This window comes from Cetorhinus maximus, chromosome 15 (genome assembly GCF_964194155.1).
Source record: "Cetorhinus maximus chromosome 15, sCetMax3.hap1.1, whole genome shotgun sequence".
NCBI lineage: Eukaryota > Metazoa > Chordata > Chondrichthyes > Lamniformes > Cetorhinidae > Cetorhinus > Cetorhinus maximus.
The window spans coordinates 7,754,360-7,781,939 of NC_135893.1; the positions used below are offsets into that span (position 1 = coordinate 7,754,360).

General features: G+C 46.5%; 2 protein-coding genes across 3 annotated transcripts in view; one reads left to right on the top strand and one right to left on the bottom strand.

Moving 5' to 3' along the window:
• The window catches only part of slc2a5 (solute carrier family 2 member 5), a 51,793-nt gene extending 31,806 nt beyond the window's left edge, over nucleotides 1-19,987 (top strand). For both annotated transcript variants that reach the window (XM_078557829.1, XM_078557830.1), the window contains exons 11-13: nucleotides 6,156-6,231; nucleotides 15,335-15,462; nucleotides 19,616-19,987. In XM_078557829.1, coding sequence (XP_078413955.1) covers nucleotides 6,156-6,231; nucleotides 15,335-15,462; nucleotides 19,616-19,840 — 429 coding nt within the window. In that variant the 3' untranslated portion in view covers nucleotides 19,841-19,987. The remainder of the gene's footprint in view (nucleotides 1-6,155; nucleotides 6,232-15,334; nucleotides 15,463-19,615) is intronic.
• Nucleotides 19,988-24,775: 4,788 nt separating this feature from the next.
• The window catches only part of ca6 (carbonic anhydrase VI), a 37,068-nt gene continuing 34,263 nt past the window's right edge, over nucleotides 24,776-27,580 (bottom strand). The window contains exon 9 of the mRNA XM_078559199.1: nucleotides 24,776-26,593. Within this exon, the coding sequence (XP_078415325.1) occupies nucleotides 25,977-26,593 (617 nt within the window). The 3' untranslated portion in view covers nucleotides 24,776-25,976. The remainder of the gene's footprint in view (nucleotides 26,594-27,580) is intronic.

Sequence of the window (27,580 nt, forward strand, 5' to 3'; positions counted from 1 at the left end):
TCTCTCCTTCAAATTTTCTCCAATAGTTTCCCTACCACTGACGTGAGACTCACTGGTCTGTAGTTCCCTGGCTTATCTCTACAACCCTTCTTAAATAGCGGAACCACATTAGCTGTTCTCCAGTCCTCTGGCACCTCCCCCATGGCCAGAGAGGAATTAAAATTTTGGGTCAGAGCCCCTGCGATCTCCTCCCTTGCCTCCTTCAGCTGTCTGGGACACAAATCATCCAGACCTGGAGATTTGTCCACTTTTAAGCCTGCCAACACCTCCAATACCTTGTCACTCCCTATATCAATTTGCTCAAGAACCTTGCAGTCTCTCTCCCCGAGTTTGATACCTTCATCTTCATTCTATTGGGTGAAGAAGGATGTGAAGTATTCATTCAACACTCTACCGATGTCCTCTGGCTCCACCCATAGATTGCCCCCTTGGTTCCTTATGGGCCCTACACTTTCCCTGGTTATCTTCTTGCCATTGATATATTTATAGAATATCTTGGGATTTTCCTTACTTTTACCAGCCAGAGCTTTCTCATATCCCCTCTTTGCTCTCCTAATTGCTTTCTTAAGCTCCACCCTGCACTGCCTGTACTCCACTATTGCCTCTGCTGATTTGCTTCCCTTGTACCTACTAAAAGCCTCTCTTTTCCTTCTCATCGTAACCTGAATATCTCTGGTCATCCATGGTTCTCTGAGCTTGTTACTCCTTCCTATCACCCTAGAGGGAACGTGTTGAGCCTGAACCCTCCCCATTTCCTTTTTGAACACCCCCCACTGTTCCTCTGTGGATTTTCCCACAAGTAATTGTTCCCAGTCTACCTTGGCCAGATCCTGCCTTACTTTACTAAAATACTCTCTCCCCCAATCCAAAACATTTTTTTGCAACTTATCGATTTCTTTGTCCATAACAAACTTAAACTGTACCATGTTGTGGTCGCTATCACTAAAATGCTCGCCCACCACCACCTCAGCCACCTGTCCGGCTTCATTCCCCAGAATTAGGTCCAGCAATGCACCGTCCCTTATTGGGACCCTCTACATATTGACCTAAAAAGTTCTCCTGTACACATTTCAAGAAATCCACTCCATTGGCCACAGGATGCACTGGTACCCCCAAACCACCCCTGGCTAATCAGATTGCCTGGCAGCTCCTAAGGGTGGGACTTCCACCGACCCCCACCCCACTAGAGAAATCCAATTGATTAATTGGGTCTAATTAAGATTTTGTCTGAGCTGACAATGGTTATGGTAATATCAAATGAATCCATGGTAAGTATATGAGTCTTCACACATAATAACTGGATTTTTTTTAATCCGCATTGGAGAAGAATTGCTCTAGTGGGGTGGGGGGCAGTGGAAATCCCATCCTTAGGAGCTGCCAGACAATCTGATTAGCCGGGGATTTGGGAGTGCCAGTGTGTCCTGTGGCCAAGTGCCAACTTGCACATGGCAACTGCAACAAGTGATGGTAAATGGGGGAGACAGGGGGGAAATCCTTTGGGAATTTTGATGGGACTTTAGAGAACATAATCTTAACCCACAGAATGTAATCGTTGTGGTTTTGCACCATAATTGCGAGGTACTAAGCCTTCATGATTCATAGCTTTATAAAGAGCGATCAGCTGCAAGCAATTGATTAATTGGGTATAATTAAGATTTTGTCTGAGCTGACAATGGTTATGGTAATATCAAATGAATCCATGGTAAGTATATATGAGTCTTCACACATAATAACTGGATTTTGTTTTATCCGCATACCTCTATAGAGCATACTTCCTGTCAGCAGTTTACATTGTGTCTCTGAAGGTGCCTGAGTGGTTATGTGGTCCAACAAATCCCTAATTCTTCATCAATCATGCCTCTGGCCAGGATATCAGACCATGGAACCAGATGGTCAAAGATATATGACGTGGAAAGAGGGGAAGAATTGCTCTAGTCACTACACAAAGTAGCTAGATAGGGTTAAGGTACGGATCAGCCATGATTTAACTGAACGGAGGAACAGGCTCAAGGGGTTGAATGGCAGACTTTTCCTATGTTCTCTTCAATATGTTTGCCTTCCCTTTTCACCATGTCATTGAGTTGAATATTGATGGGGGGGGGTGAGGTGGGGGGCGGTGGACAACTCGCCCACCAGCCCTCCCCGTTTCCTCCACCAGAAGCAAAGTCGATGTGGAGCTAACCTGCTCCACGCCGGCCCATGCTGCAGCCATAGCGCGCTGCAGGCGGGTCAAACCAGAGCCGAGTGGGACTTGCTGAGGGGGAGGTCCCACTCTTTGGGAGCTGCCAGACAATCTGATTGGCCGGCAGCTCCATCAGTCCCGGCAGTGCCAAGAGCGTGTTAGTAAGCACTGCCGCAACGGCAAGAGGAGGAGGAAGAAGGCCAATGGATTCTCGGAGATGGGTAAGTCCGGGGTCTTGGGTAAGGAGGGTTTGGGCAGGGAAGGGAAGGGGCCAGGCTGGGTTTAAGGCTGCAGGTGGGTAGGAAGAAAGGGTGTGTAAGACTCTTAAACAGGGGGTCCCACTTCCCACTAAGGTCCGGACCCCGTAAAAAGTATCAACGACATGAAACAAACTTTGGATACGATTTCCACTTTAGGTGGAAAACCTTTATCAACTCACTAAGCAATAGTAGATACTCACAACACCAGTTGCTTAGTAAGACCCGCGTGCAGGAGTTCGTTTCCGGGTGGTCGGTCTGCTGAACGAGTTGGTCCACACGACTTTCCGTGACTGACAAGTCACACTCCCTGGCTGCAGCAACAATGTCCTTGTGGGCTGTGGTTTTATATCCCTTTCTGACGCTGGTCCCTTGGCATTCGAGGGAAGACCTCGAATCGGGTGATCCGATTGGGTTTCAGTGCCTGATCAATCCCAGCATGGCTAGGCAAGACCATCTGCATTTGGACATTTCCTGCTCTCAGCAAATGTGTGTCTCCGGGTGCAGACGAGCAAACGTGATAAATGGCACAAAGGAAACCATTTACCCACATACTCAGAGAGGCCGTTGTCAATGAGATTTGTTGTAGACGGAGGCCTGAATTTTATCCTTGGTGGACGCTCGCGATCGGTGGGTCTGGGATTGGTTGGGAAACAGAACCTCGACCGTGATCCGCCCACGACTGTGATCTCACGCTAGCTGGCCAATTAAGGCCCGCCCAGTGTGAAACACGTCTTGCCAATGGTCGGGAAGGGCCGGGTGTGGGCAGGGGCGGGGGTGGGGGCCTGTCGGATGCCAGGTCCAATGGTGACCCGATGGGCAGTTTAAGAACGGCACAGGCAGCTCCTTGAAGGCTGCCAGGGAAGAGTCATATATTCTGTGCTCTGCAGAGTGAAGCTATCGCCTTAACAGTGGCTGGAGACGCCAGGCGGGAGGGCATGTCGGGTGGGCACTCGGCCCCCTCCCCCCCCCTGCAGTTTCCAGAGGTGTGCCTCGCGGTGCTCTTGGAGGAGGTGGCAGCCAGGAGGGATATCCTTGCCCCCAAGAGATGGAAGGAAGAAGTCACCGCACCTGACAAAAAAAGCCTGGGAGCAAGTGGCAGCCCAGGTCAGCAGCCATGGGTGCAGAGCCGCAAAAGGTTGAACGACCTGCTGCGCTCGGGAAGGGTGAGTACCGTGTTGGCATGAATCAATGTGTTGAAGTGTTAAGGTCTGGCTGTTCCCCCGTGGAGCTCAGGGGTTTTAGAGTCTGAGTGCCAACTCTCAATGATGCCAGAGTTGGCCAAGGGGGTGAGCCCTGGCTCCTTGGACTGAGTGCCTTGCAGCTTGAGGGCCACGACTCAGATGTGCCCTGCAAGGTGTTCCTCAGCTGGGGTTGGCCAGGCTGCAATGGCGCTGCAGGTAGAGGGTGGAGCAATCAATGCTCCTCTGTCCTTTCAGGAGAAGACGACCCATAACAACATTGAAAGGTCGCAGACAGGCAGAGGCCCCCAAACCTCTTACTATTGATCAGGTTTCAGCAGGAGGCCTTGGAGCTGGAGAGGTGCCACGCACCTCGTGCAGTCAGTCACGGAGAGGCTGGGGTATCAGACGAAGGTGAGAGCGCAGTGCACAGAGGTGAGAGTTTCAGATGGTGCAAACATTCTTGTGTAATCTCTTCATTGATTGGAGCCTCAAAACTGGATTCCCCTTTGATCATTGAAAGACAATGACACCATGGTGCAAATCTCCATTGTCTCACCCGGGTGCCTGGCATGCACAGTGACAGTGTGATGACTTTAACTAATGATAGTTGTTGTTCTCCCTTAGATTCGCCAGCGGACACTCAATCGCAGGACCCTGAAGAGCCACCCCTGACACCAGAGGCCCACCGGGCTTCAGATGCACCTGCGTCACACCCACTCCCTGAACCAGACACCGGCGCAGATACCAGCACCTTGGTGGGCGTTAGATCTTTGGTTAGAATGTCAGAGCACAGCGGTGAGGGCACTTCACACTCGCTTGAGGTGTGGGCGGAGGCAGAGAGTGCCCAGGACGCTGGCAGTAGGAGGGCTGCTGGGGACTAGGATGATGCTCAATCGAAGGCAGATGATGGGCCTCTGGAGTTGTCCATCAGGCAGCAGATGCTGGGTGTCCAGCGAGATGTGTGGGAGGATCTGGAGGAGACCCATGAGGGTTTGTGTGCCATGGTCTCCGTTATGGAGGAATCCATGCCAAGCATGAGCACTGAGTTGACCCTCATGGCCGAGCGTACTGCCTCCTCCACTGAGAGAGTGGCGACTCTCATGGAGAGGCAGCTCCAGGAACAGAATCAGATGTTCCTGGGGCACTCGGACGTGCAAGCCCTCACACAGGCACTGACCTCTAGTGGTCAGTGCCAGCGTGGGAGATGGATGAGGCACCCAGTATCCCAGCTAGGTGCCCATCCATCAATGGTGAACAGGGAGGTCCAGAGTGACCTCACGTTGGCGCATGAGCTGCCTGTGGGCTCCTCTCAGGGCTCTCCAGATGACGGCAGCAGCTCCTCCGCCCCTCTGCCAGTGACCGTGACATCCGATGAGGTTGCGGCGACTGGGGAGATGCCAGCCATGACACTGGCTGCTCCCTCCCAGGCGGGGCCAGAACGAGCTCCACGGGCCAGAGGACAGCTGCCAAGGTCATCAAGGCCAACAAGACAGCAGAGTCAGCAGGCTGCCTCCAATGCCAGTGCCAGCGACGGGAGGACACCGCACAAACATAAGTTTGAGGCACCATGAACACAAGAGGGACTGTTCACGGCTGACCTCCTGTTCTGTAACGTTTTGTTTATATGTCTACTGGTGTGGAAATGAACACCAGAGATGGTAATGTTAATTTGTTTTGGGTGTGAAAACTATATAAATTTTGTTTTTGTCGCAATGGCCTGAGTGTGCTTCACCTATTTTCTTGGTGCAGGGTACACCATTATGTAATGCCGGACGTGAGTGGCTGTAAACAATGTTGCACAGGCACTGAGTAGACTTTGGGCTCAAAGGAAAAGGTCATTTCAGACATCAGGGATGGAGGTGGCAGCCCTGGCATGAGGTGGAAGCGGATCTTTGGCAGCCTAGTTGAAGGAGCGTTGGATCAAGGCGTGGAAAATTGGTGTTCATTTCCACACCAGTAGACATATAAACAAATCATTACCTCATGCCAGGGTCACCTCATTGAGAACCAATACCTCTGGCATTATTGCTACGAGAGAGAAAGTCAGACTTGCGTTTATATAGCACTTTTCACGTCCTCAGGATGTCCCATGGCACTTGACAGCCAATGAACTACTTTTGAAATGCAGTCACTGTTGTCTTGCAGCAAACACAGCAGCCAATTTGTGCACAGCAAGCTCCCACAAACAGCAATGCTAGATAATGACCCAGATAGTTTGTTTTGTGACGATAAGTAAGTGATAAACATTGACCAGAATACTGGGGATAACTCCCTGCTCCACTTCAGAATAGCAACGTGGGATTTTTTATGTCCAACTGAGAGGGCCTCAGTTTAATGTTTTATCAGCCCACCCATCATTTAATGATAGTTTGTTGATCAGGCTCGAAGGGCTGAATTTCCTACTCTTGCTCCAAAGTCCAATGTTCAGCTATGTTAGATTAAACTGGTTGATGGCAAGGATGCAATTAGAATGCATTAAAGTGAAGAAAGAGGTTAAAACTCATTAAAAAGACAAACATTTTTTCTCCTCAGGATAAAGTTGACTGGATGCCTCATCTAAGCATAACCTGCGTAATCGTTTATGTTATTGGACATGCAATAGGACCCAGTAAGTACAACAGCTATTCATTCATCTACTTAGTTTAATATTTGACAGTCTGCTTTTCATGAAGATCTGCTGCAGTTCCAGAAGCAGAATAATCACTTCAGCCTCATTACAATCTGTCTGCAAATTGCATATTCTGGTGAGTTCATTGCACATCAGTGTGTTTTATCTGCTGTCATGTTGAATTTGATTTGGTACGGTTCGAATTTTAAGTTGCATTTTACAAATAAATTAGGCCGAACTGCCTCTGTGTATGGAACAGCAGCGACCCTAAAAGTGATGTGGCATCAAGTTTCACAGAGAAATACATCATTGCAGTGCCATCAACAGAACTCGCATTTATCCAGTGCCTTCTCACACCTCAGGACATTCCTGTGTCCTCAATCCAATCAATGAATCGAAAAGGAATTACAGTCTCTGTTGCTAGATAGCCGCCATTCTGAAACTTCCTCAAACAGCCAATGAACGATCGCCAAAACCTGTTTTTGAGAGAGGGTAGAATGCAGGCCATGACCCCAGGAGAATTCCCTCCTCTTTTTTCTGGATTGCACCACCTGATCAAGTAGGGTCGGAGTTTAAAGTTTCATCCTATAGACAGCGATCCCGTATTTCTTTGGACGTACGTTTGTTGGGGGGGGTGGAAATAAGATTTGGACCTAGGGCGGGCCCCACACGCTGACGCGTAAAATGACGCGAGGTGACACCGGGCATGCATCCCGACATCACCGCGCGTCATTCCAAACTTTCGCTTGGCGGGGGCGCATCGGAGTCGGCTGCACGCCCGCCAAACTGTCAAAGGCCCGTTAAGACCATTGATAAACTAATTAAAACAATTGTCAGGGCTGCCCGTCCAACCTTAAGGTTGACGGGGGGCAGGTGAAGAGCCCAGGCAGCCTTCGCATTTTTCATGGAACCTCATTCATGGGCGGGATGAGGTTATATGAAGGGTTTATTCATTAAATAAAACATTTTATGAAAATTCATAAACAGGTCCCAGTGTCACATGAGGAGACATGTCTGAATAATTTTATTTTTTAATTTTTTTCCATATTTAAAACTGAAGTTAATCACCCTGAGGCAGCTCCGGGCTTCAGAGAGATTTCTGCACTCTTTCACGCACATGTGGGAAAGTGTGCTGGCCCTGACTCTCCCTCCTCCCCCCCACCTGCACAGGGAGCACTGAGCCCTACCGGGCATGTGTCACCCTGGGCGGGCCTTAATTGTGCCCACGCACAGCCGATCGCGGGCGGCGATTGGCTCCGCCCACACCCGTTCCCAACCGGCCCGCCTGATGGGGAGAAAATTCTCCCCTATGAAAATGCTCTTCATTCTTGCAATTTGAATAGGCCCCTGGGGCAGTGGGTAGAGGTACCGCCCAGCCACGATTTCAATGGGAGGACAAGATTGCAGACTTTCAGTGCTAACATCTCCAACAATGTGGCACTCCCTCAGTACCGCAGTGATTGGGCGGAATTTAATGCCCATCCTCCTCGGGGGTGGGCTGGGAATTGGGGAGCGCCGTATAATTATATATAAGGCTCAGGGTGCTTCCATTCCCCCTTAATTAAGTCAGGAGAGAGGAAGGTCGAGTTTGGCCTTCCCGACCCTACCCAACTGAGACTCTTAAGTGGCTCCTTAGACAGCACCTTCCAAACCCACGACCACTGCCATCTAGAAGGACAAGGGCAGCAGATAGATGGGAACACCACCACCTGGAAGTTCCCCTCCAAGCCACTCACCATCCTGACTTGGAAATATATCGGCCGTTCCTTCACTGGCCAATTAAGGAACATTTAAGGGCCTCATCACCCTTCCACTGGTATTCTATCAATGGTGGGGTCCATACGCCATGTACAGGCCACTCATTACTCCTGACCTCATTACAGCCTTTGTTCAAACATGGACAAAAGAGCTGAACTCCCGAGGTGAGGTGAGAGTGACTGCCCTTGACATCAAGGCCACATTTGACCAAGTGTGGCATCAATGAGCCCTAGCAAAACTGGAGTCAATGGGAATCAGGCGTAAAACTCTCCACTCCTTGGAGTCATACCCAACACAAAGCAAGATGTTGTGGTTGTTGGAGGTCAGTCATCTCAGCTCCAGGACATCACTGCAGGAGTTCCTCAGGGTAGTGTCCTCAGCCCAACCATCTTCAGCTGCTTCATCAATGACTTCCTTCCATCATAAGGTCAGAAGTGAGGATGTTCGCTGATGATTGCACAACGTTCAGCACTATTCACGACTCCTCAGATACTGAAGCAGTCCATATCCCAATGCAGCAAGACCTGGACAATACCCAGGCTTGGGCTGACAAGTGGCAAATAACATTCGTGTCACACAAGTGCCAGGGAATGACAATCTCCAACAAGAGAGAATATAACCATCGCCACTTGATGGTCAATGGCATTACCATCACTGAATCCCCCACTATCAACATCCTGGGAGTTAACATTGACCAGAAACTGAGCTGGTCTAGCCATATAAATACTGTGGCTACAAGAGCAGGTTAGAAGCTAGGAATTTTACAATGAGTAACCCACCTCCTGTCTCCCCAAAGCCTGTCCACCACCTACAAGGCACAAGTCAGGAGTGTGATGGAATACTCCCCACTTGCCTGGATGGATGCAGCTCCCACAACACTCAAGAAGCTTGACACCATCCAGGACAAAGCAGCCCGCCTTGATTGGCACCACACCCACAAACATTCACTCCCTCCACCACCGACGCACAGTAGCAACAGTGTGTACCATCCACAAGATGCACTGCAGGAATTCACCAAGGCTCCTTAGACAGCACCTTCCAAACCCACGACCACTGCCATCTAGAAGGACAAGGGCAGCAGATAGATGGGAACATCACCACCTGGAAGTTCCCCTCCAAGCCACTCACCATCCTGACTTGGAAATATATCGGCCGTTCCTTCACTGTCGCTGGGTCGAAATCCTGGAACTCCCTCCCTAACAGCACTGTGGATGTACCTACGCCACATGGACGGCAGCGGTTCAAGAAGGCAGCTCACCACCACCTTCTCAGGGACAATTAGGGATGGGCAATAAATGCTGGCCCAGCCAGTGAAGCCCACATCCTGTGAATGAATCTTTAAAAATGTGGCGAGGCCGCCATGTGTACATTGGTGGCCTGCCTGTGGGCTCGGTGTGCGGGACCCACCTGATCAGGCACCCTGTGCCCCATGGAGGGTCTCACTGGTGGCAAGGGCCACCTCTGCTGTAAGATCGGCCTCCACATCGACTCCCCTCTCCCCTCTGGAGTCTGCCTGACTAGCCCTGGCAAGCCCACCCCACTCACCTGCATTCCTCCAGTGCTGCGCGTCTCAAGGTGCACTCCTGGTGCACTCCGGGTCCGGGGCCTGCTACAATCCCAGCAGTGACCACCCCACCCAGTGGCACTGCTGGACCTGAAGAGCTTCCAGCCCTCTGATTGGCCGGCAGCTCTTGGAGACAGGGTCTCCACTCTTGAAGAGTGTGGAGTACCGACGACAGGCAGTTAACTGCCTGATTGCACCTGAGCTTCTGGGAATGGCCGCAGTGGAACTGCTACCGTCTTCTCAGCTAGTGGGGCAGGGCCACTGCTAATGCCATTAAATCCAGCCTGTTGTGCCCTCAAACCCCAGTGTAGGCCTCAAATTCATACATATCCTTCTGGTCCAGAGGCAAAACTATGACACCATAGTGTAGAATTGTGTGGGACAATTGTGTTAAATTGGATCCCCACACTAACGCTTAAAAAATGCATCTGGCGACCGCATCTTTTATATAATGAAAGTATTTATATTGCTTTGCAATCACACTCTGTAAATAGAAACCTCAAGGCTAGCGAACAGTATTTATAACCCAGGGGCCTGACTGGACATGAGCTTCCCACTTGTGCGTTCTGTGGTTGACTCATTATCCAAATACGGCATCACATTGTTCACATGTGAAGCACCCTTCAGAAGCATTACTGATTCCATGTGAAGGGAACATTGGAACCTATGGCTGGAAAACAGAGCCGCAGCCAGACAATGAATCATCGAAATAAAAACAGAAAACACTTGAAAACACTCAGCAAGTCAGGCAGCGTCTGTGGAGACAGAAACAAAGGCAATGGGCTATGTGTTAGATAAAAGCAAAGTACTGCGAATGCTGGAAATCTGAAATAAAAACAGAAAAACGCTGGAAAAGCTCAGCAGGTCTGGCAGCCTCTGTGGAGTCCGTATGACTCTTCTTCAGAGCTAAAGGCGGCGTATTAGGGTGTTTAAGTGGAGCGTAGGAGAGATTAAATGACGAAACGACTGGTTGTGCAAGGTAAAATAGTTGGGGGTGGGGAGGATAATGGGGAAAATGCGGACATAAGATGGGTCCAGAGGAGGTGTACATGGTTACATTGGGCAGAATTTAGCCTATGTCGGGCGGGCTCGGTGGGGGCAGTCGGGAAGCAGACCGCTGCCCACAATCAGGCCCGGAAGGCGATTTCGCGTTGGCAGGCTAATTAAGGCCCACCCAGCGTGAAACGCGAGCAGCAGCGCTCAGCGCTTCCGGTACAGTTAGGGGTGGGGGAGGCGTGGGAGTGCGGGGCGAGCTTGAATTTCGCGCATGAGCGCAAGTGTGCACTTGAGAATCTCCCCGGCGTACAGAGCTGCCTCCAGGGTGATGGAGAATTTTCAACCGTAAGGTTGGATGGGCAGCGAAAATTGTCAGTCAACTGATACTTTAATGCCTTAAACAGGCCTTTTAATTGTCGGTGGGTGCACTGCCATTTCCCGCGCGACTTTGCGTTGACGTCGGGTCACTCGCCCGACGTCAACACGCGTCATTTTATGCTCGAGCGGGTCGGGTGTGCGCCCACCCACCGAGCTAAAAATTTTGCCCGTAATGTCCAAATTGGAAATCTAAAGTTCTTAAACTCAATATTAAAGCCGGAAGGCTGAAAAGTGTATGGGTGAGGTGCAGTTATTCGAGCTTGTTTTGAGTTTCATTGGAACAGCATAGGAGGATGAAGACACAGAGGTCAGAGTGGGAATGGGATGGAGAATTAAACTGGCAACTGACAGGAAGCTCAGGGACACCCTTGTGGACTGAATGGAGGTGTTCAGTAAAGCGATTCCCCAAGCTGCATGTGGTCTCCCATGTCAAGCAGACAGCATTGTGAGCAGTGAATGCAATATACTAAGTTAGAAGAAGTACAAGTAGAATTGTAGAATATCACAATAGCAAATAGGACATTTGGCTGAAAGAGTGGTAGAGGCAGAAACCCTCATCACAATTAACAAATCCTTGAATATGCACTTGACATGTTGTAACCTAAAGTGCTATGGACCTAAAGTCAGAGGCGGGGGGGGAGGGGGGGGGGTGCGATCAGACTGAGTAGCTCTTTTTTGGCCAGCATAGACACGATGGGCTGAATGGCCTCCTGAACAATAAATCTCTCTTATGATTCTAGGTTTTTAAGTCTGTACCAGTCTTTTCTTCAACTTGAGCCAACTAGGCCAATGATATTCCCCAGCCTGCTCCCTGTATCTTTAAAAATACTCCTTTTCCAGATAGCACCTCCGCTTCTGGGTCATAAATTCAAGCCTCAGCGGCACTTGCCAATGGAATCTAGGCTGACAATTCCAAAATGGGATGTTGGAGAAGCTGTTTTTCAGGTGGAGCATTAAACTGAGGCCATATCCACTTTCCCAGGTGAACATCAGAGACCCGGTGACATTATTTAATGGCCCAAGGCTCCAGCCTCACTCAAAACAGGTCAATCCGTGATCGACACACGGAGAGAGCATTTTCATAGGGTAGGGAAGGCTAAACCTCCGGAATGATTAAAGAAACAGTTGGATGCCACAGTGGGTGAACTGGAGGACACTTTGGATGGATGAAATAAAGTGGGACAAAAGATCACCTTCATTATATTTATCTAGTGAACACCAATCTGTGTGCACAATCCTATTTACAATTTGACTGCAAAGCACTTCGGGAAAGCTAAAGTTGCTGCATAGATCTGAAAATTATGCTGAGGTCTCAGTGACCCATGTGACCGAGCTGAAGGCATCAGTCACGAGGGCGCAAGCAGCATGTATAAATCCTGAGGAGCGAGGAGTCAGGAGATCAGCAGGTACCTGCTGAGCAGCTTCGACTGCAGACTGAAAGGAACTTGAGTCTAGAGAATCTCCCACTGACTTGGGGCCAAAACGTTACTCATTAATTATCAAAAGGATTCACTCCTGGAAGCAATTCAGAACCAGGACTTTCTTCAAGGCCTTTCTTTGCTCGTCTCAGAGGGTAATTTATTTATTTTGTTTTCATATTCACTCCAGCTGTTCCCTGCTCCCCCTCCACTGCCAATTCCCCCCGGGAATGTGCAACAGCACAAAAGGCAGTGTTATTGCTTTAACTTGCTGTGCCATGAAGCCTAAGGGCACAGGATCAGTAATTGAGTGGCATTGGCAGGGGCCTGGGAGTGGCCATTTGATTGCCCTTCTGGCCAGAGCTAGTGTATAGCTTGGGAAGATGGACAGAGTAGGGGAAATAATTAACGCCATCTATAAATAAAAGAGTAAGTTGGCCCCAATAAACACTGACAATGGAAACAAAAGAGACGAATGGGTTCGTCTCCAGACCTTCACTCAATTATGGCAATTTGTGTTTATATAGCGCCTTGAGCACAGTGAAATATCCCAAGGTGCTTCACAGGAGTCTTATCAAATGAAATTTGACATTCAGCCACATAAGGAGATATCAGGACAAATGACCAAAAGAAAGAGGTAGGTTTTAAAGAGTATCTTAAAGGGGGAGGGGAGGAAGAGAGGTTTAGGGAGAGAATTCCAGAGGTTAGGGTTTAATTTACAAGACAACACAACTGAGATTAGCAGAAGTAAAAGTGTGAATATCCATCAAGGTTTAGATTTGTACCTGGGGCTTTCTCAAGAGTCTAGAGCAGTAGCATTTTGGTTATTGAGTTGCTTCCTCTGTTAAAAATCTAAACATAAGTGGTAGCCTACATGACACCTCAAAAATATTGAATAGTCCCCAGGACCTGATATTTTACATCCCCGAGTGTTGAAAGAGGTAGCTATGGCGATAGTGGCTGCATGGGTGATCATCTTCCAAAATTCTATAGATTCTGGAATGGTTCCTGCAGACTGGAAGGTAGCAAATGCCACTCCACTATTTAAGAAGGGAGGGAGAGAGAAACAGGGAACTATAGACCTGTCTGCCTTACATCAGTATTATGGAACATGCTAGAATCTATTATAAAGGCTGGGATAAATGGACATGGATCATAATGATCTGATTGGGCATAGTCAACGTGGAAATCATGTTTGACGAAGCTGTTGGAGTTTTTTTGAGGATGTTACTAACAGAGCTGCTGGAGGGGAGGGGTACTTGGATTTTCAAAAAGCTTTTGATAAAATCCCCCACAGGAGGTTGATTAGCAAAACTAAAGCACATGGGATAGGAGATAATATACATGGATTAAGGATTGGCTAACAGGCAGAAAACAGAGAGTAGGAATAAACTGGTCACTCCTGCATTGGCAGTCTGTATCACAAGGGTCTGTACTTGGGCCCCAGCTGTTCACAATATATATCCATAATTTGGATATGGGGACCAAACATAATATTTCCAAGTTTTCTGATGACACAAAGTAGGTAGAAATGTGTGCTGTGAGGAAGATGCAAAGTAGCTTCAAGAGGATTTGGACACACTTGGTGAGTGGGCAAGAACGTAGCAGATGGGATATAATGTGGAAAAATGTGAGGTTGGTAGGAGGAATAGATCTGCAGAATATTTCTTAAATGGTAAGAAATTAGAGAGTGTAGATGTATAAAGGGACCTGGGTGTCCTCGTCAATAAGTCACTGAAAGCTAACATGCAGGTGCAGAAAGCAATTGGGAAGGCTAATGGTATGTTAGCCTTTGTCGCAAGAGGATTTGAGTACAGGAGTACTGAAGTCTTGCTTCAATTGTATAGAACCTTGGTTAGCCTGGAGTGCTGTGTGCCATTTTGGTCCCCTTGCCTTAGGAAGGATATTATTGCCATAGAGGGAATGCATCGAAGGTTCACCAGACTTATTCCCGGGATGGTGGGACTGTCCTATGAAGAGAGATTGGGGAAACTGGGCCTGTATTCTCTAGAGTTTCGAAGAATGAGAGGTGATCTCATTGAAACCTACAAAATACTATAGACAGAGTAGATGCAGGGAAGATGTTTCCCCTGATTGGGGAGTCTAGAACCAGGGGACACAATTTCAAAATAAATTAGGACCGAGATGAGGAGAATTTTTTTTTACTCAGAGGGTTGTGAATCTTTGGAATTCTCTGCCCCAGAGGCCTGTGGAAGCTCAATCATTGAGTATGTTTAAAACAGAGATTGACAGATTTCTAAATGCCAATGACATAAAGGGATAGTGTGGGTAAAAGGCATTGAAGTGGAAGATCAGCCATGATCGTATTGAATGACGGAGTAGGCTCGATGGGCTGAATGGCCCACTCCTGCTCCTATGTTCCTATAAGAGCTTTGGAACATCCTGAGGTAGTAAAAAATTCTGCAGAAATGCAAACTCATGGTGCCATACAGTCAAACATTGACAATGAAGACATATTGGCCCACCCAACCTCTTGCACGCAACTCGTACATCACAATATATACGCTCCTCAGCCCACCCGAAAGTCCTATCATGTCAACCTGGAAACATTGGGGATGATTTTCCTCCGTCCAATTATTCTAATGAAGGGAGGAAATAGACCCCATTTTCTTAATGATAGCTTGGTGACATTGTGCTTCAGACATCAGAACTAGGGTGTGCATCCATGATTCTACACAATGTAAGTTCTTGACAGCAAGTTGGCTGCATGGCAGAGATACAAAGTGAAAACACGACCTTTTGCCGCAAGGAGAAAGGGGGGAACACTCGGACAACCTCTCCCTATTTTCTAGCTGGTCAGAGAGAAAATGGATCAGCACAAGCAGGTGAGATAGAAGAAAGGACATTCAAACGTGGATTAACACTCTTTCTTCTGAATGAGATGGAGGTTAGATTAATTTTGAAAGAACTTTGCCAACTATCTGACATTGTGACTAACTGCACTCTTTCTTTCTTTGCTCAATACAAGGCCCCATTCCATATGTGATAACAATGGAGATGTTTCGTCAGTCTTCCAGGCCAGCTGCCTTCATGGTGGCAGGATCAGCTCACTGGTTGTCCAACTTCACCGTGGGCCTTGTTTTCCCATTTCTAGAGGTATCTTAGAATAAGCTTCACCTATTTGGGGTTTAAAAGTTAATCCCAACCATTTGCAACCTGTGCCGTGAATTTGGGTAGCTTGAACCAGACTATAAAATCGTAAGATCTCACTTAGGGAAGTCACAAGGACGGCTGATATAGGTAGTAGGGAAAATCATCCTGATATTGTAAAATTTGCTCTTCTGAGTTTTGGAGTGGGCCAATAGCGTACTTGGTTGAGTCATGTCTGAATGGGATAGGAACATAGAAACAGGAGTAGGTCATTTAACTCCTCAAGCCTGTTCCACCATTCGATTAGATCAACTTGAGCCTCAACTGCCTATTTGGTCTGAACTTAAATCTTACATATGGGACAGAGCATACAAACATAAAAATGCATTAGCAAATAGGGACAGATTGGGAAAAATGGTAAAAAGACAAAATTAAAGGCTCTTTACCTGAATCCACGCAACATTTGTAACAAGATGAATTGATGGCTCAAATAGAAATAAATAGATATGACACAATAGCCATTACAGCAACATCGTTGCAAGGAGGCCAATTTGAGGGACTGAGTATTCAACAGTATTTGACATTTAGGAAGAATGGGAATAAAGGAAAAGGAAGCAAAGTAGCTCTGTTAATAAAGGATGAGATCAATACTGTAGTGAGAAATTATCTTGGCTCGATAGATCATGTTGTAGAATCAGTTTGGGTGGAGATAACAAATAGCAAGGGAAATAAGTGGTGGAAGGCCTCCTAACAGTAGCTACACTGTTGGACAGAGTATAAATCAAAAAATATTGGGGGCTTGGAAGAAAGGTACTTCAATAATCATGGGCAATTTTATACTTCATATAGACTGGACAAATCAAATTGGCAAAGGTATCCTTAAGGTTGAGTGCATAAAGTGTATTCGGGACAGTTTCTCAGAATAGTAGATTCTGGAACCAGGCAGGGAACAGGGTATTTTAGTAAAATAAAAGCAAAATACTGCAGATGCTGGAGATCTGGAATAAAAACAGAAAGTTCTGGAAAAATTCAGCAGGTCTAGCAGCATCTCTAGAGCGAAAAAGAGTTAAAGTTTTGAGTCAAATATAACTCTTCTTTGGAACCCTGAGTTCTGAGGAAGAGTTATATTTGACTTGAAACATTAACTCTGTTTCTCCCTCTACAGATTTGCCAGACCATCAGGGATATTTTAGACCTGGTAATGTGTAGAGAGATGGGATTAATCAACAATCTCACATTAAAGGTTCCTTTAGGGAAGACTATTCATAACGCGATGGAATTTCACATTCAATTTGAGGGTGAGAAACTTGGATATGGAACTAGTGTGTTAAACTTTAAAAAAGGCAAATATCAAAAGTATGAAAGCAGAGTTGGCTAAAATAGATGACTAAAAAAAGAGGGAAAAGCTAGGATATGGGAGTAAACTAACAAGAAATCTAAAAACAATAAGAGCTTCTAAAAGTTAATAAAAAGGAAGAGAATGGCTAAAGTAAACATTAGTCCCATAGAGGATGAGACTGGGGAATTAATAATGGGAAACAGGGGAATTGCAGACACTTTGAACAAGTATTTTGTATCTGTCTTCACAGTAGTAGACACAAAAACTATCCCAAGAATAGCAGAAAATCAAGGGGCAAAAGAGAGGGAAGAACTTAAAACAATCACCTCCTGACTCCCCAAAGCCTATCCACCATCTACAAGGCACAAGTCAGGAGTGTAACAGAACACTCCCTACTTGCCTTGATGAGTGCAGCTCCCACAACACTCAAGAAGCTCGACACTGTCCAGGACAAAGCAGCCCACTTGATTGGCACAACATCCACAAACATTCGCTCCCTCCACCATTGACGCACAGTAGCAGCAGTGTGTACCAGCTACAAGATGTGTTACAGGGATTCACCAAGGGTCCTTAGACCGCATCTTCCAAACCCACGACCACTACCATCTAGAAGGACAAGGGCAGCAGATAGATGGGAACACCATCACCTGGAAGTTCCCCGCCAAGCCACTCACCATCCTGACTTGGAAATATATCGCTGTTCCTTCACTGTCATTGGGTCAAAATCCTGGAACTCCCTCCCCAACAGCACTGTGGGTGTACCTACACCACATGGACGGCAGTGGTTCAAGAAGGCAGCTCACCACCACCTTCTCAGGGGCAACTAGAGATGGGCAATAAATGCTGACCTAGCCAGCAAAGCCCACATCCCACGAATGAATTAAAAAAAATCATTCTCACTCAAGAAAAAGTACTAGGAAAACCAATGGGAATAAAGGCTGACAAGTCTCCTGAACACAATGGCTTGCATTCTAGGGTCTTAAAAGAAATGGCTGCAGACACAGTGGATGCATTGGTTATAATCTAATCAAAATTCTGTAGATTCTGGAAAGGTTCCAGCAGATTGGGAAAGCGCAAATATAACACCTCTATTCAAGAAATGAGAGAGACAGAAAATGGGAAACTTTAGGCCAGTGAGGTTATCCACTTTGTTAGGAAGAATAGAAAAGCAGAATATTATGTAAATGGAAAGAGACTGCAGAATATAGAAAGATCTGGGTGTCCCTGCATACGAATCATAAAAAGTTAGCATGTAGGCACTGCAAGCGATTAGGAAAGTAAATAGAATGCTGGCCTTTATTGCAAGGGGGATGGAGTATGAAAATAGGGTAGTCTTGTTAAAACTATATATATTCAAGGCTGAGTTAAGCAGAATATTGATGCACAAGGGAGTCAAAGGTTATGGGGACAGGCAGGGAAGTGCAGTTGAGGCTACAGTCAGATCAGCCATGATCCCATTGAATGGCAGAGCACACTCGAGGGGCTGAAAGGCCTACTCCTATTTCTGATGGATTTTCAGGCCACTTACCAATAGAGAGTAGCAGAGATAGTCTTGCATTGCCTTCCTCACAGTTTTTGCTTTCTAGGTGAACTGTATCTTAGTCAAGAACCCGTTAACCTTTACAATGGGAGGGATATCTGCACCCAGTGGACCCAGTATTCAGAGGTGATGCGCTGGCCTCCATTGACCAAGACTGTGTGGTGAGGGGCTCACATCCTACCTTGGAGTTGGCAGTATTACCACTGAGCTTGTGGCCATTCCATCCGGAGGTGACTATCCCGTTGGATGCCCACTCAGTATTTTGAAACCAGTACTCCAGTCTCCACTTGCTTGACTGCCTGGAGTGGGGCTCAAACCCTTCGCCTTCTATATCAGAGGTGGGAATGATATCACAAGCTAATGGCTCATGCCCTCATCAGCCAAATGGTCTTTCCCTCTCAGTCTTTTCATGCTTTTAATGTTATGGCAAAATGGGGGAGACATAATACAGATGTTGTCCAATTGCTTTCTGGCAAAATCATGAATGTGTTCCTTCTGCATGCTTTTACAAATTCACCTGAAGGAACAAACATTGAAATCATGATGGGAAGATTTCCAGTGTCACCAAGACATAACAACCAGAGGCAATCTTCCTTTATTGTTATGTGTAGCTGGAATTTCTCTCTACATTTTTACCTGTTCTGTATTTAGGTGCTTCCATCGAGAACCGCTCCCTATTTCTTATGTTTTTATGCAAAAGTCTTTTGTTTTAATGAGGCCAGGATGTACCAAAATGTTAATTATGCTTTTTTTCAAATAAAGTACCTACTTAGTCAGGGCTTCTTTGAAATGTATATTTGCAATGAGTTGTTCCCGCATGATCATTGTAAATAGGCATCTATTTATTTATTATACCTTCATGAGAACAGAGGATTGCTGGCAAGGCTGGAATTTATTGCCCATCCATAGTTGCCCTTGAGAAGGTGTTGGTGAGCTGTCTTCTTGAGCCATGGTGCGGATGCACCCACAGTGCTGTTAAGTAGGGATGTTGACCCGGTGAACGAGTGGTGATATATTTCCAAGTCAGGATGGCGAGTGGCTTGGAGGGGGACTTGCAGGTGCTGGTGTTCCCATGCATCTGCTCCTCTTGTTCTTCTAGGTGGTAGAGGTTGCAGATTTGGGAAGTGCGGTTGACGGTGCCTTCTGCTCATTGCATTGATGTTCAATTAGATTATCAATGCATAGGGATGAAAATTGGGAACTTAGTATAGTATATGTATTAGTTTGTATATGCTTCTCATCCTCACATGTTTTGACTTGCAAAAAAATTCTCCTTTCAGAAAGGGCTCGGTGAATATAGTTTCATCATTTTTGGAGTCATCTGCCTCGCAACCTTTGTTTACATCTTCATCGTCATTCCCGAAACAAAAAACAAAACATTCCTGGAAATCAGCCAGATGCTGGCAAAGAGGAACAAACCTGAAATCAAACTGGAATCAGAGCGTCTGGAACTGAGTGAGAAGGGGGCAGGAGAATATGTCACAGTGAAGAGCACAAAATTCTAATCAAATCCCTGATGCCCTTTGAGTTAAAACTGTGAGGTGCAGTATTAGTAACAAGGACATTGGCATATCTCTATCAAGTTCCTTCGTCCATCATTGTGACAAAGGTGCTAAGCCATTTTAAACAAATAGATCAATTATTATAACAGGCAGATGAATCAGTAAACTTCCCTCCCTAAACATCTCCATCTGTCCCGCATCCTGAACAATGTTCTTTAAAACCTACCTCTTTGACCAAGCTTTTGGTACTTGCCCTAATGCCTCCTTCTTTGGCTCAGTGTCAATTATTGTCTGGCTATGCTCTTGCGAACTGCCTTGGGATGCTTTAGTACATTAAAGGTGCTATATATAAATGTAAGGTGCTGTCAGTCACACAGCATGATTTCAATCGATTTTTTTTCTGTTCAGATTACACTGCTGTTGTTCTGTGCTTCGTCAATGATATGAGAAACTAAATATGATGCTGATAGAGGTACATTTTCATAACAAATTGAAGTAGAAGATCATAAATAAATAATTGTTCCAGCAAGAGTGCAAGAAACAAACAACTGCTCAAAGTACCTTGGGATATTTTGCTTCTCACTCTGTTGTGCTTTAGTTGCTTGGTTTCCCTGAGAAACAGACAGGATTGGGTGGTCATTCCGTCCTTGTCCGCTCTCTGTTCAGGTAGCTGACCAGGCTATCCCCCTTCCTTCCCCAGCTGTAGCGATGGCCTTGAGCTTAACAAACATCGTGCTTAAATAGGCCTCTGCTTCTCACCCTGCCATATACACACTTTCTGATTGGCTCCTTTCTCTGATAGCGACAGTCCATGATTGGCTCCTTTCTCTGATAGCGACAGTCCATGATTGGCTCCTTTCTCTGATAGCGACAGTCCATGATTGGCTCCTTTCTCTGATAGCGACAGTCCATGATTGGCTCCTTTCTCTGATAGCGACAGTCTATAATTGGCTCCTTTCTCTGATAGCGACAGTCCATGACTGGCTCCCTTCTCGTGATAGCGACAGTCCATGACTGGCTCCTTTCTCTGATAGCGACAGTCTATAATTGGCTCCTTTCTCTGATAGCGACAGTCCATGACTGGCTCCCTTCTCGTGATAGCGACAGTCCATGACTGGCTCCTTTCTCTGATAGCGACAGTCTATGATTGGCTCCCTTCTCGTGATAGCGACAGTCTATGAATGGCTCCTTTCTCTGATAGCGACAGTCCATGATTGGCTCCTTTCTCTGATAGCGACAGTCCATGATTGGCTCCTTTCTCTGATAGCGACAGTCCATGACTGGCTCCTTTCTCTGATAGCGACAGTCTATGATTGGCTCCCTTCTCGTGATAGCGACAGTCTATGACTGGCTCCTTTCTCTGATAGCGACAGTCTATGATTGGCTCCCTTCTCGTGATAGCGACAGTCTATGAATGGCTCCTTTCTCTGATAGCGACAGTCCATGATTGGCTCCTTTCTCTGATAGCGACAGTCCATGATTGGCTCCTTTCTCTGATAGCGACAGTCCATGACTGGCTCCTTTCTCTGATAGCGACAGTCCATGATTGGCTCCCTTCTCATGATAGCGACAGTCTGTGACTGGCTCATTTCTCTGATAGCGACGGTTCATGAATGATTCATTTTCACCCCGGCAACCCTCCCTGGAGCAGGAAGGCCCCCTCCGCAAGTTTGGCCAATCTTCTCCTGGATCTGCTTGTTAGAGCACCTCCCCCATCTGTCCCTGGTTCCATCATGCAACCATTGCATAAAGGTGATTAGAAACTGCTGAATTTCTACTTATTCAATGATATTCTAAACAAGCAGTAATCATCAGTTGTATTCGATTATGACATTACCTTTTGATCTTACTTTGAGCTTTAAGCAAACAACTTTACATGAAATTTGTAATCAGAAAGGTCACAAACTGGGAAAAAATACAATTGTTGCCTGACCTTTAACAAGTCAACTTCCTAATGTTAGCACAAAACCATGAACACAGCATAAAGATTCTCTGTTAACTCCTTTGCAGAAGTTAGCCTATATTAACCTTAGAAATAATGTTAAATAGTAATTGTAAGCTTAGCTTTTCCCTGTCTCCATAAAAAGTTTCCACAAGGTAATGACCCTTTTATTATATTCAAAGTGCAGCAGCTGCCCACATTTGCAAGTTCCCCTCCAAGTCTCGCACCATCCTGACTTGGAATTATTTTACTGTTACAAGAACATAAGAACATAATAGGAACAGGAGTAGGTCTTTTGGTCCTTTGAGCCTGATCAATAAGATCATGGCTGATCTGATTGTGGCCTTATCTCCATTTCTCTACCTGTCCCTTAATCCTTGACTTCCTTGTTGATCAAAAATCTGTCTAACTCAGCCTTCAACGTATTCAATGACCCAGCCTCCAATGCTCACTGGGGAAGAGAATTCCAAAGACTAAAAATTATCTGAGAGAAGAAATTTCTCCTTCTCTGAGCCTTAAATGGCACATCCCTTATTTTTAAACTGTGCCTCCTAGTTCTATATTCCCCCATGAGGAGTCAAATCCTCTCAGTATCTACCCTATCAAGCCCCACAGAATCTTCTAAGTTTCAGTAAGATAGCCTCTCATTCTTCTAAACTTATAGTCGCTTGGTAGTATAGAACTTGAATATTGTGGAAAAGAGAGGCATGTTTGTTATAGGGTGGCCGAGTTGTGCTATTAATGATAGAGATGATCTGCAGACACTTCTTCAGTGGAAACATTAAGTTTATTTACAATATACTCAGCAGCAACTACAAGTGTGCTTTCAACTCCAACTCTATCTCGACACTGACTGCTGAGGTAGCCCGCACTACTCTCCTATTGGTTACTACAGATCATGTGACCTTTCCTTAACAAGTATTATTCTTAAAGGTACATTACACACTAAATAAAGCCATAATCACTACATTCCTCTCCCTTTAACTCGGCTATACATATTATATTTACAAGTACATATTTTTCAAGACAACATAATATTTACACTGGGTAAGGAATTTACAAGTTCCTTTTCTGGAGTTGCCTGAACATCAGGTGCTTCGGTGGACACTTGCAGTCCTGTATCCTCATCTCTTACAGGAACGTCAGACATGTCAGTCCTGAGTTGAGTATCCTCAACAGGAAACACAGACCCGGTCATGGTCACCGATGGAACCAAATCTTGATGATTTGTCTCTCTAACCCTTAAATGGTCCACATGTTTATGGATGATCCGGCCTTCCACCTCCATGTGGTAAGATAGAGGTCCAGTCACCGCACTTATTTCACCTGGCAATCACTTTGGTCCTTCCCCAAAATTTTTCACATATACCGGCTCTCCCACAGTAAATTTCCTTTCACGACTATACCAGTCGTGTCTAGTTTTCTGGCTTCCTTGACTCCTTTCCACTTTCCCCTCTAAATTTGGCATTATTAAGCTCAATCTCATCCTGAGATGGCATTTCAACAATAACTCCACAGGTGTAATTCAAAAAAGGCTCAACAAAGGCTTGAACATGCCCCTTTTGCTTACAGAGAACGGGTTCCTGTATGTGGCTTCTAGCAAGCATAAATGAGCCAAGTTACAAGCTTGACTGATCATCTTAAATTGGTTGTTAGTGTAGCCATTAGTGCACTCAGGATTGTTCAGCAAGTGCTGCCCAATCATTGAATCACATTTGAAATGTTGTATTTTAGGTTTTGCAAGTGTGGGCTGGCCAAGTACAGTCTGTACTCTACCCATTATGAACAACCAATGGACAAGTGCTTCTCCCAATCCCACCATTTAAAGCAGGGGTGAGGAACCTTTTTCTTATCAAGGACCACTCACATGTAGAAAAAAATCAGTCACGGGCCACACACACATAAAAACCAATTTAATTTATTTTTTTTTAAGAGAGAATACAGAAACATTCAACTCACCCACTGCTTTAATGTGATGGCTGAGTTTGCTTTTCCTTAATGAGTAGCACAGCTTCTCTGTCACAATCACAGCACTCCAGAAATTGCTTTCCTTTCACATTCTCTCTCTCGCTCCCACTTTGTCTGTGTGTGTGTCTCTCTCTCTCTCCCACTCTGTCTCTCTCTCTCCTTTCCCACTTGGTCTCACCCCCCAATCCAGCCCAGGGCAGTGAATCAACAACCCAAGGCATTGGCCAACTCCCAGTCCAAGGCTGCACCTGGGCCTGGAGCCTGGACCTCTTCCTCAGTCTGCAGGGGCTGAGCCCCTGTTCTGGGTCACCAATGGAGCTGGGTGGGAGAGGCCGGGGTGAGCTGCCAATGGAGCTGGGTGGGAGAGGCCGGGGTGAGCTGCCAATGGAGCTGGGTGGGAGAGGCCGGGGTGAGCTGCCAATGGAGCTGGGTGGGAGAGGCTGGGGTGAGCTGCCAATGGAGCTGGGTGGGAGAGGCTGGGGTGAGCTGCCAATGGAGCTGGGTGGGAGAGGCTGGGGTGAGCTGCCAATGGAGCTGGGTGGGAGAGGCTGGGGTGAGCTGCCAATGGAGCTGGGTGTCCTGCTCCCTTTCTCTCCCACCCCGGGTTACTCACACTTCGCCACCCGAAAGGCAGCCGACAGCTTCCCGCCCCTGCCCTGCGCTCCTGCTGCTGAATCTCAGGCCTTGCTCTCTCTCCACAGCCTGGGCCTCTGGTGAGTGCGGCTGAGGCTCAGGCATCAGGATATAGCAATGGCTGGCCCAGAGTGCAGCGCGCCAGGGACGGATTTTGAAATCTCCCCGTGGGCCGGAAGAAAAAGTGCAACGGGGTCGGATCTGGCCCCCGGGCCAGGGGTTCCCCGCCCCGATTTAAAGAAAGCGCTCGTCCTCCACTCCTTTATCACCAGCACTTCCTCTAGCCGCCTCCTCCCCTGGACTTCCTATCTCCTCATCCAGCCCACCAAGCAATCACCCCTCCCCTCCCCAGCCCCCATTTACCATTGACACTGGCAATTCCCAATCCTCGTTAACTTTCACCAGGCGATTCTTCAAGCCTTGCTGGATAATTGAAATTAAAGCTGAAAGCCCAATATTTGGGGTGCATCAGGCTCCCATCATTAGGGGCAGAAACCCTAGCCTGCGCACTCCTCCCTTGCCTGTCTCACATCCACATAAGGGTGCACCTGAATCTCTACCTCAAGGCTTATTGTGAAGGCGTAATGTCAATAATCTGGATTTGTGCTTCTGGGCATCGTTCTTTTGGTATGAAGACACAGAATTTAAAAGGTTTGCACTCAATCAGTTACAACAATCAACACCTGACATTTGAAGTTTATTTGTTGCATTTGGTTTTTTGTTGCTATGGCGATTTGATGGAGCAGTCGAACACATGGACCTTCTCCATCTGAACATTTTGTTAGAACAGCTGGCAGGATCACTGCACCCGATGGGAGTGGGGCAGCTCCTGGTCCATCGTGGCATCTATTCCGGGACACTTGTAACCCAAATTGACACACGGTCCAAGCAGAAGAAAGAAGCAAGCCTGCAGGAAAATAAACATCTTCACCCCAATAATGACACATTTGCCTTCAATGCTTTATTTACATGTACTCAATCTTGTGATTAATGAACAGCAAGGCCCACGTTATTTCAGACCATCATTGTCCATCGTCCAGCCAGCCTGACTTGCTATTGGAATCTTTTGGAGTGGCACAGTCACCAGGGTTTGGATTCACTTGTCTCCAGATAATTATCCAAACCAATAACCCAGTGGTTTGCCCAGCTGGACCAACAACGGATAGCTTATCAATGCCTTATGCTAGTAGGCTATGCAGTTTGAACTGGTTAATTCTAAACTATAGCCCTGAACTTGAGAGTCTTAAACCATGGTCCTTGCTATCCTGTTAACTAGATTCTCTGGGCTTAGGTAGGTCCTTTTCCAATTAATGACTTCATCGTTCTACAGTACAAGAAAGCTCCTCAACAGGGTTCCAGTTGTGCACTTTAAATTCCTGGTCCACTCCTACAGATGGAGGTCATTACATCCCATGTTTCCAATTCTTCGCTTTTTGTGACTCCTACATATGCTTACTGGCGATTCTCAAAAGCAGTCTGTGAAAATAAAGCTTTATCTGCTTTCCCAAGCCAAGGTGCTCGTGTTGAAGGTGCATTGGTTAACATTTCCCTGGCCTCCCCTGCTGAGCACACAGCAAAGCTTTCACCTGAAATAAATTACCCCAAACAACTGTTGTCCTCTTCGAGTTTCACTCCACCAAACAGTGCTGCAGAACTCTTCCCCCAACCTATAACATTTCCCTTTCTCCACCTGTATCTGCATTCCATTAAATGTCGAATTTCTGAGGGGCTGAGGACATAATCCCACATGTTAACAGCAGTAATGTCACCAATAAAAGCATCGGATAGCATGTCCTCAATTCCATCTTGGTCTTTTCCCAGCAGCAGGGTTCCACCTGTTTTAACAACGTACCCTTTCTTAACATAATTCACCTCTCCAGACAGCCCGTTGTTCCACATTTCTGCAGCTCCCGACTGAGATCTCCACGTCACACAGTAGTGCACCCACTCATTTGGACTGAAATGCAAAGGCGTGTTCACAAAGTGCCCTCCAATCCACAAGCCCCAGTCGACACCCACAGAGATAGTTAGTTCATTGTCACTATCCTCCGTTGCGTATGACAGAAGAATTCTCGGCTGGAAATCCCTTGTTCTGATCCGCATGCAGATGGTAAAGGAACTGAGGCTCATGCTGCGAAGAGTTTGGATCTCAACGTAGCTCAAAAGGCTTTCCTCGGAGAAGTGGAAAGTGGGGTGCGAAGACAATTCACCGCCTTTGAAATCAATTGAAAAATAAAGATCATTGGCCATTTTTGCTCACTCCAACTTCTAAAATCGCCTTCATTCTCTGTTACATTAATTTTTGCTTCTTGTGATGAGAAATACTGATACTGGGAATGGAGCACTTTCAGCCTCTCGCATTTCTTGTACCAATATCAAATCAATTAACTACAGTGTAGAACTCAACTTCAGAAAAATACTCCAAATTGTGCCGCTTTGACTTCTGCTTTCTCCTTTAGAATAAACCGACCAGTTTACAACTAATTCATGCTGAATTATGAATTAAAAACAAAAAGCGCTGGAAAAACTCAGCAGGCCTGGCAACATCTGTGGCAAGACAAACAAAGTTAACATTGAGTCCAATATGACTCTTCTTCGGGAGTTCCAAAGAAGAGCCACACTGGATTTGAAACGTTAACTCTGTTTCTCTCTCCACAGATGCTGCCAGATCTCTGCTCCTCCTAAACCCCAAATATGCCGGGGTAGGTTTTCATCCTCATCCCCTGGCTGGTAATCCGGTGGGACAGATCTTTGGCCCTTCATAGAGCCAGACTGATTTTTATCCCATTCATTTCAAAGGATTAAATGTCAGGAGCCGTCTACAAAGGACATGCGGCCCACCTTGCCAGAACACCAGCCAGGCATTGAAGTTGAACATGTATCCCACTCACCTACATTCTCATCCTCCTCTTTGCATGCTATGTTGAAATCAAATCTCCCCCTGGCTTATTTTGACTTTAGGTGATATTGTGAGTGGGCAATATCACATCAGCTGCCATTGGACACCTCTCCCCATTTTCAGTCCCATAGGTGTCAACAGGAATTTTTAAAAATAGGAGCGATGTATAAGAGGCAGCTGGATCAATATCATCCATTTCATCCATCTTTTTTTTCTTTATTCTTTCATGAGATGTGGGCTTAACTGGCATATTGCACATCCCTAATTGCCCTTGAACTGAGTGGCTTGCTTCGCCATTTCA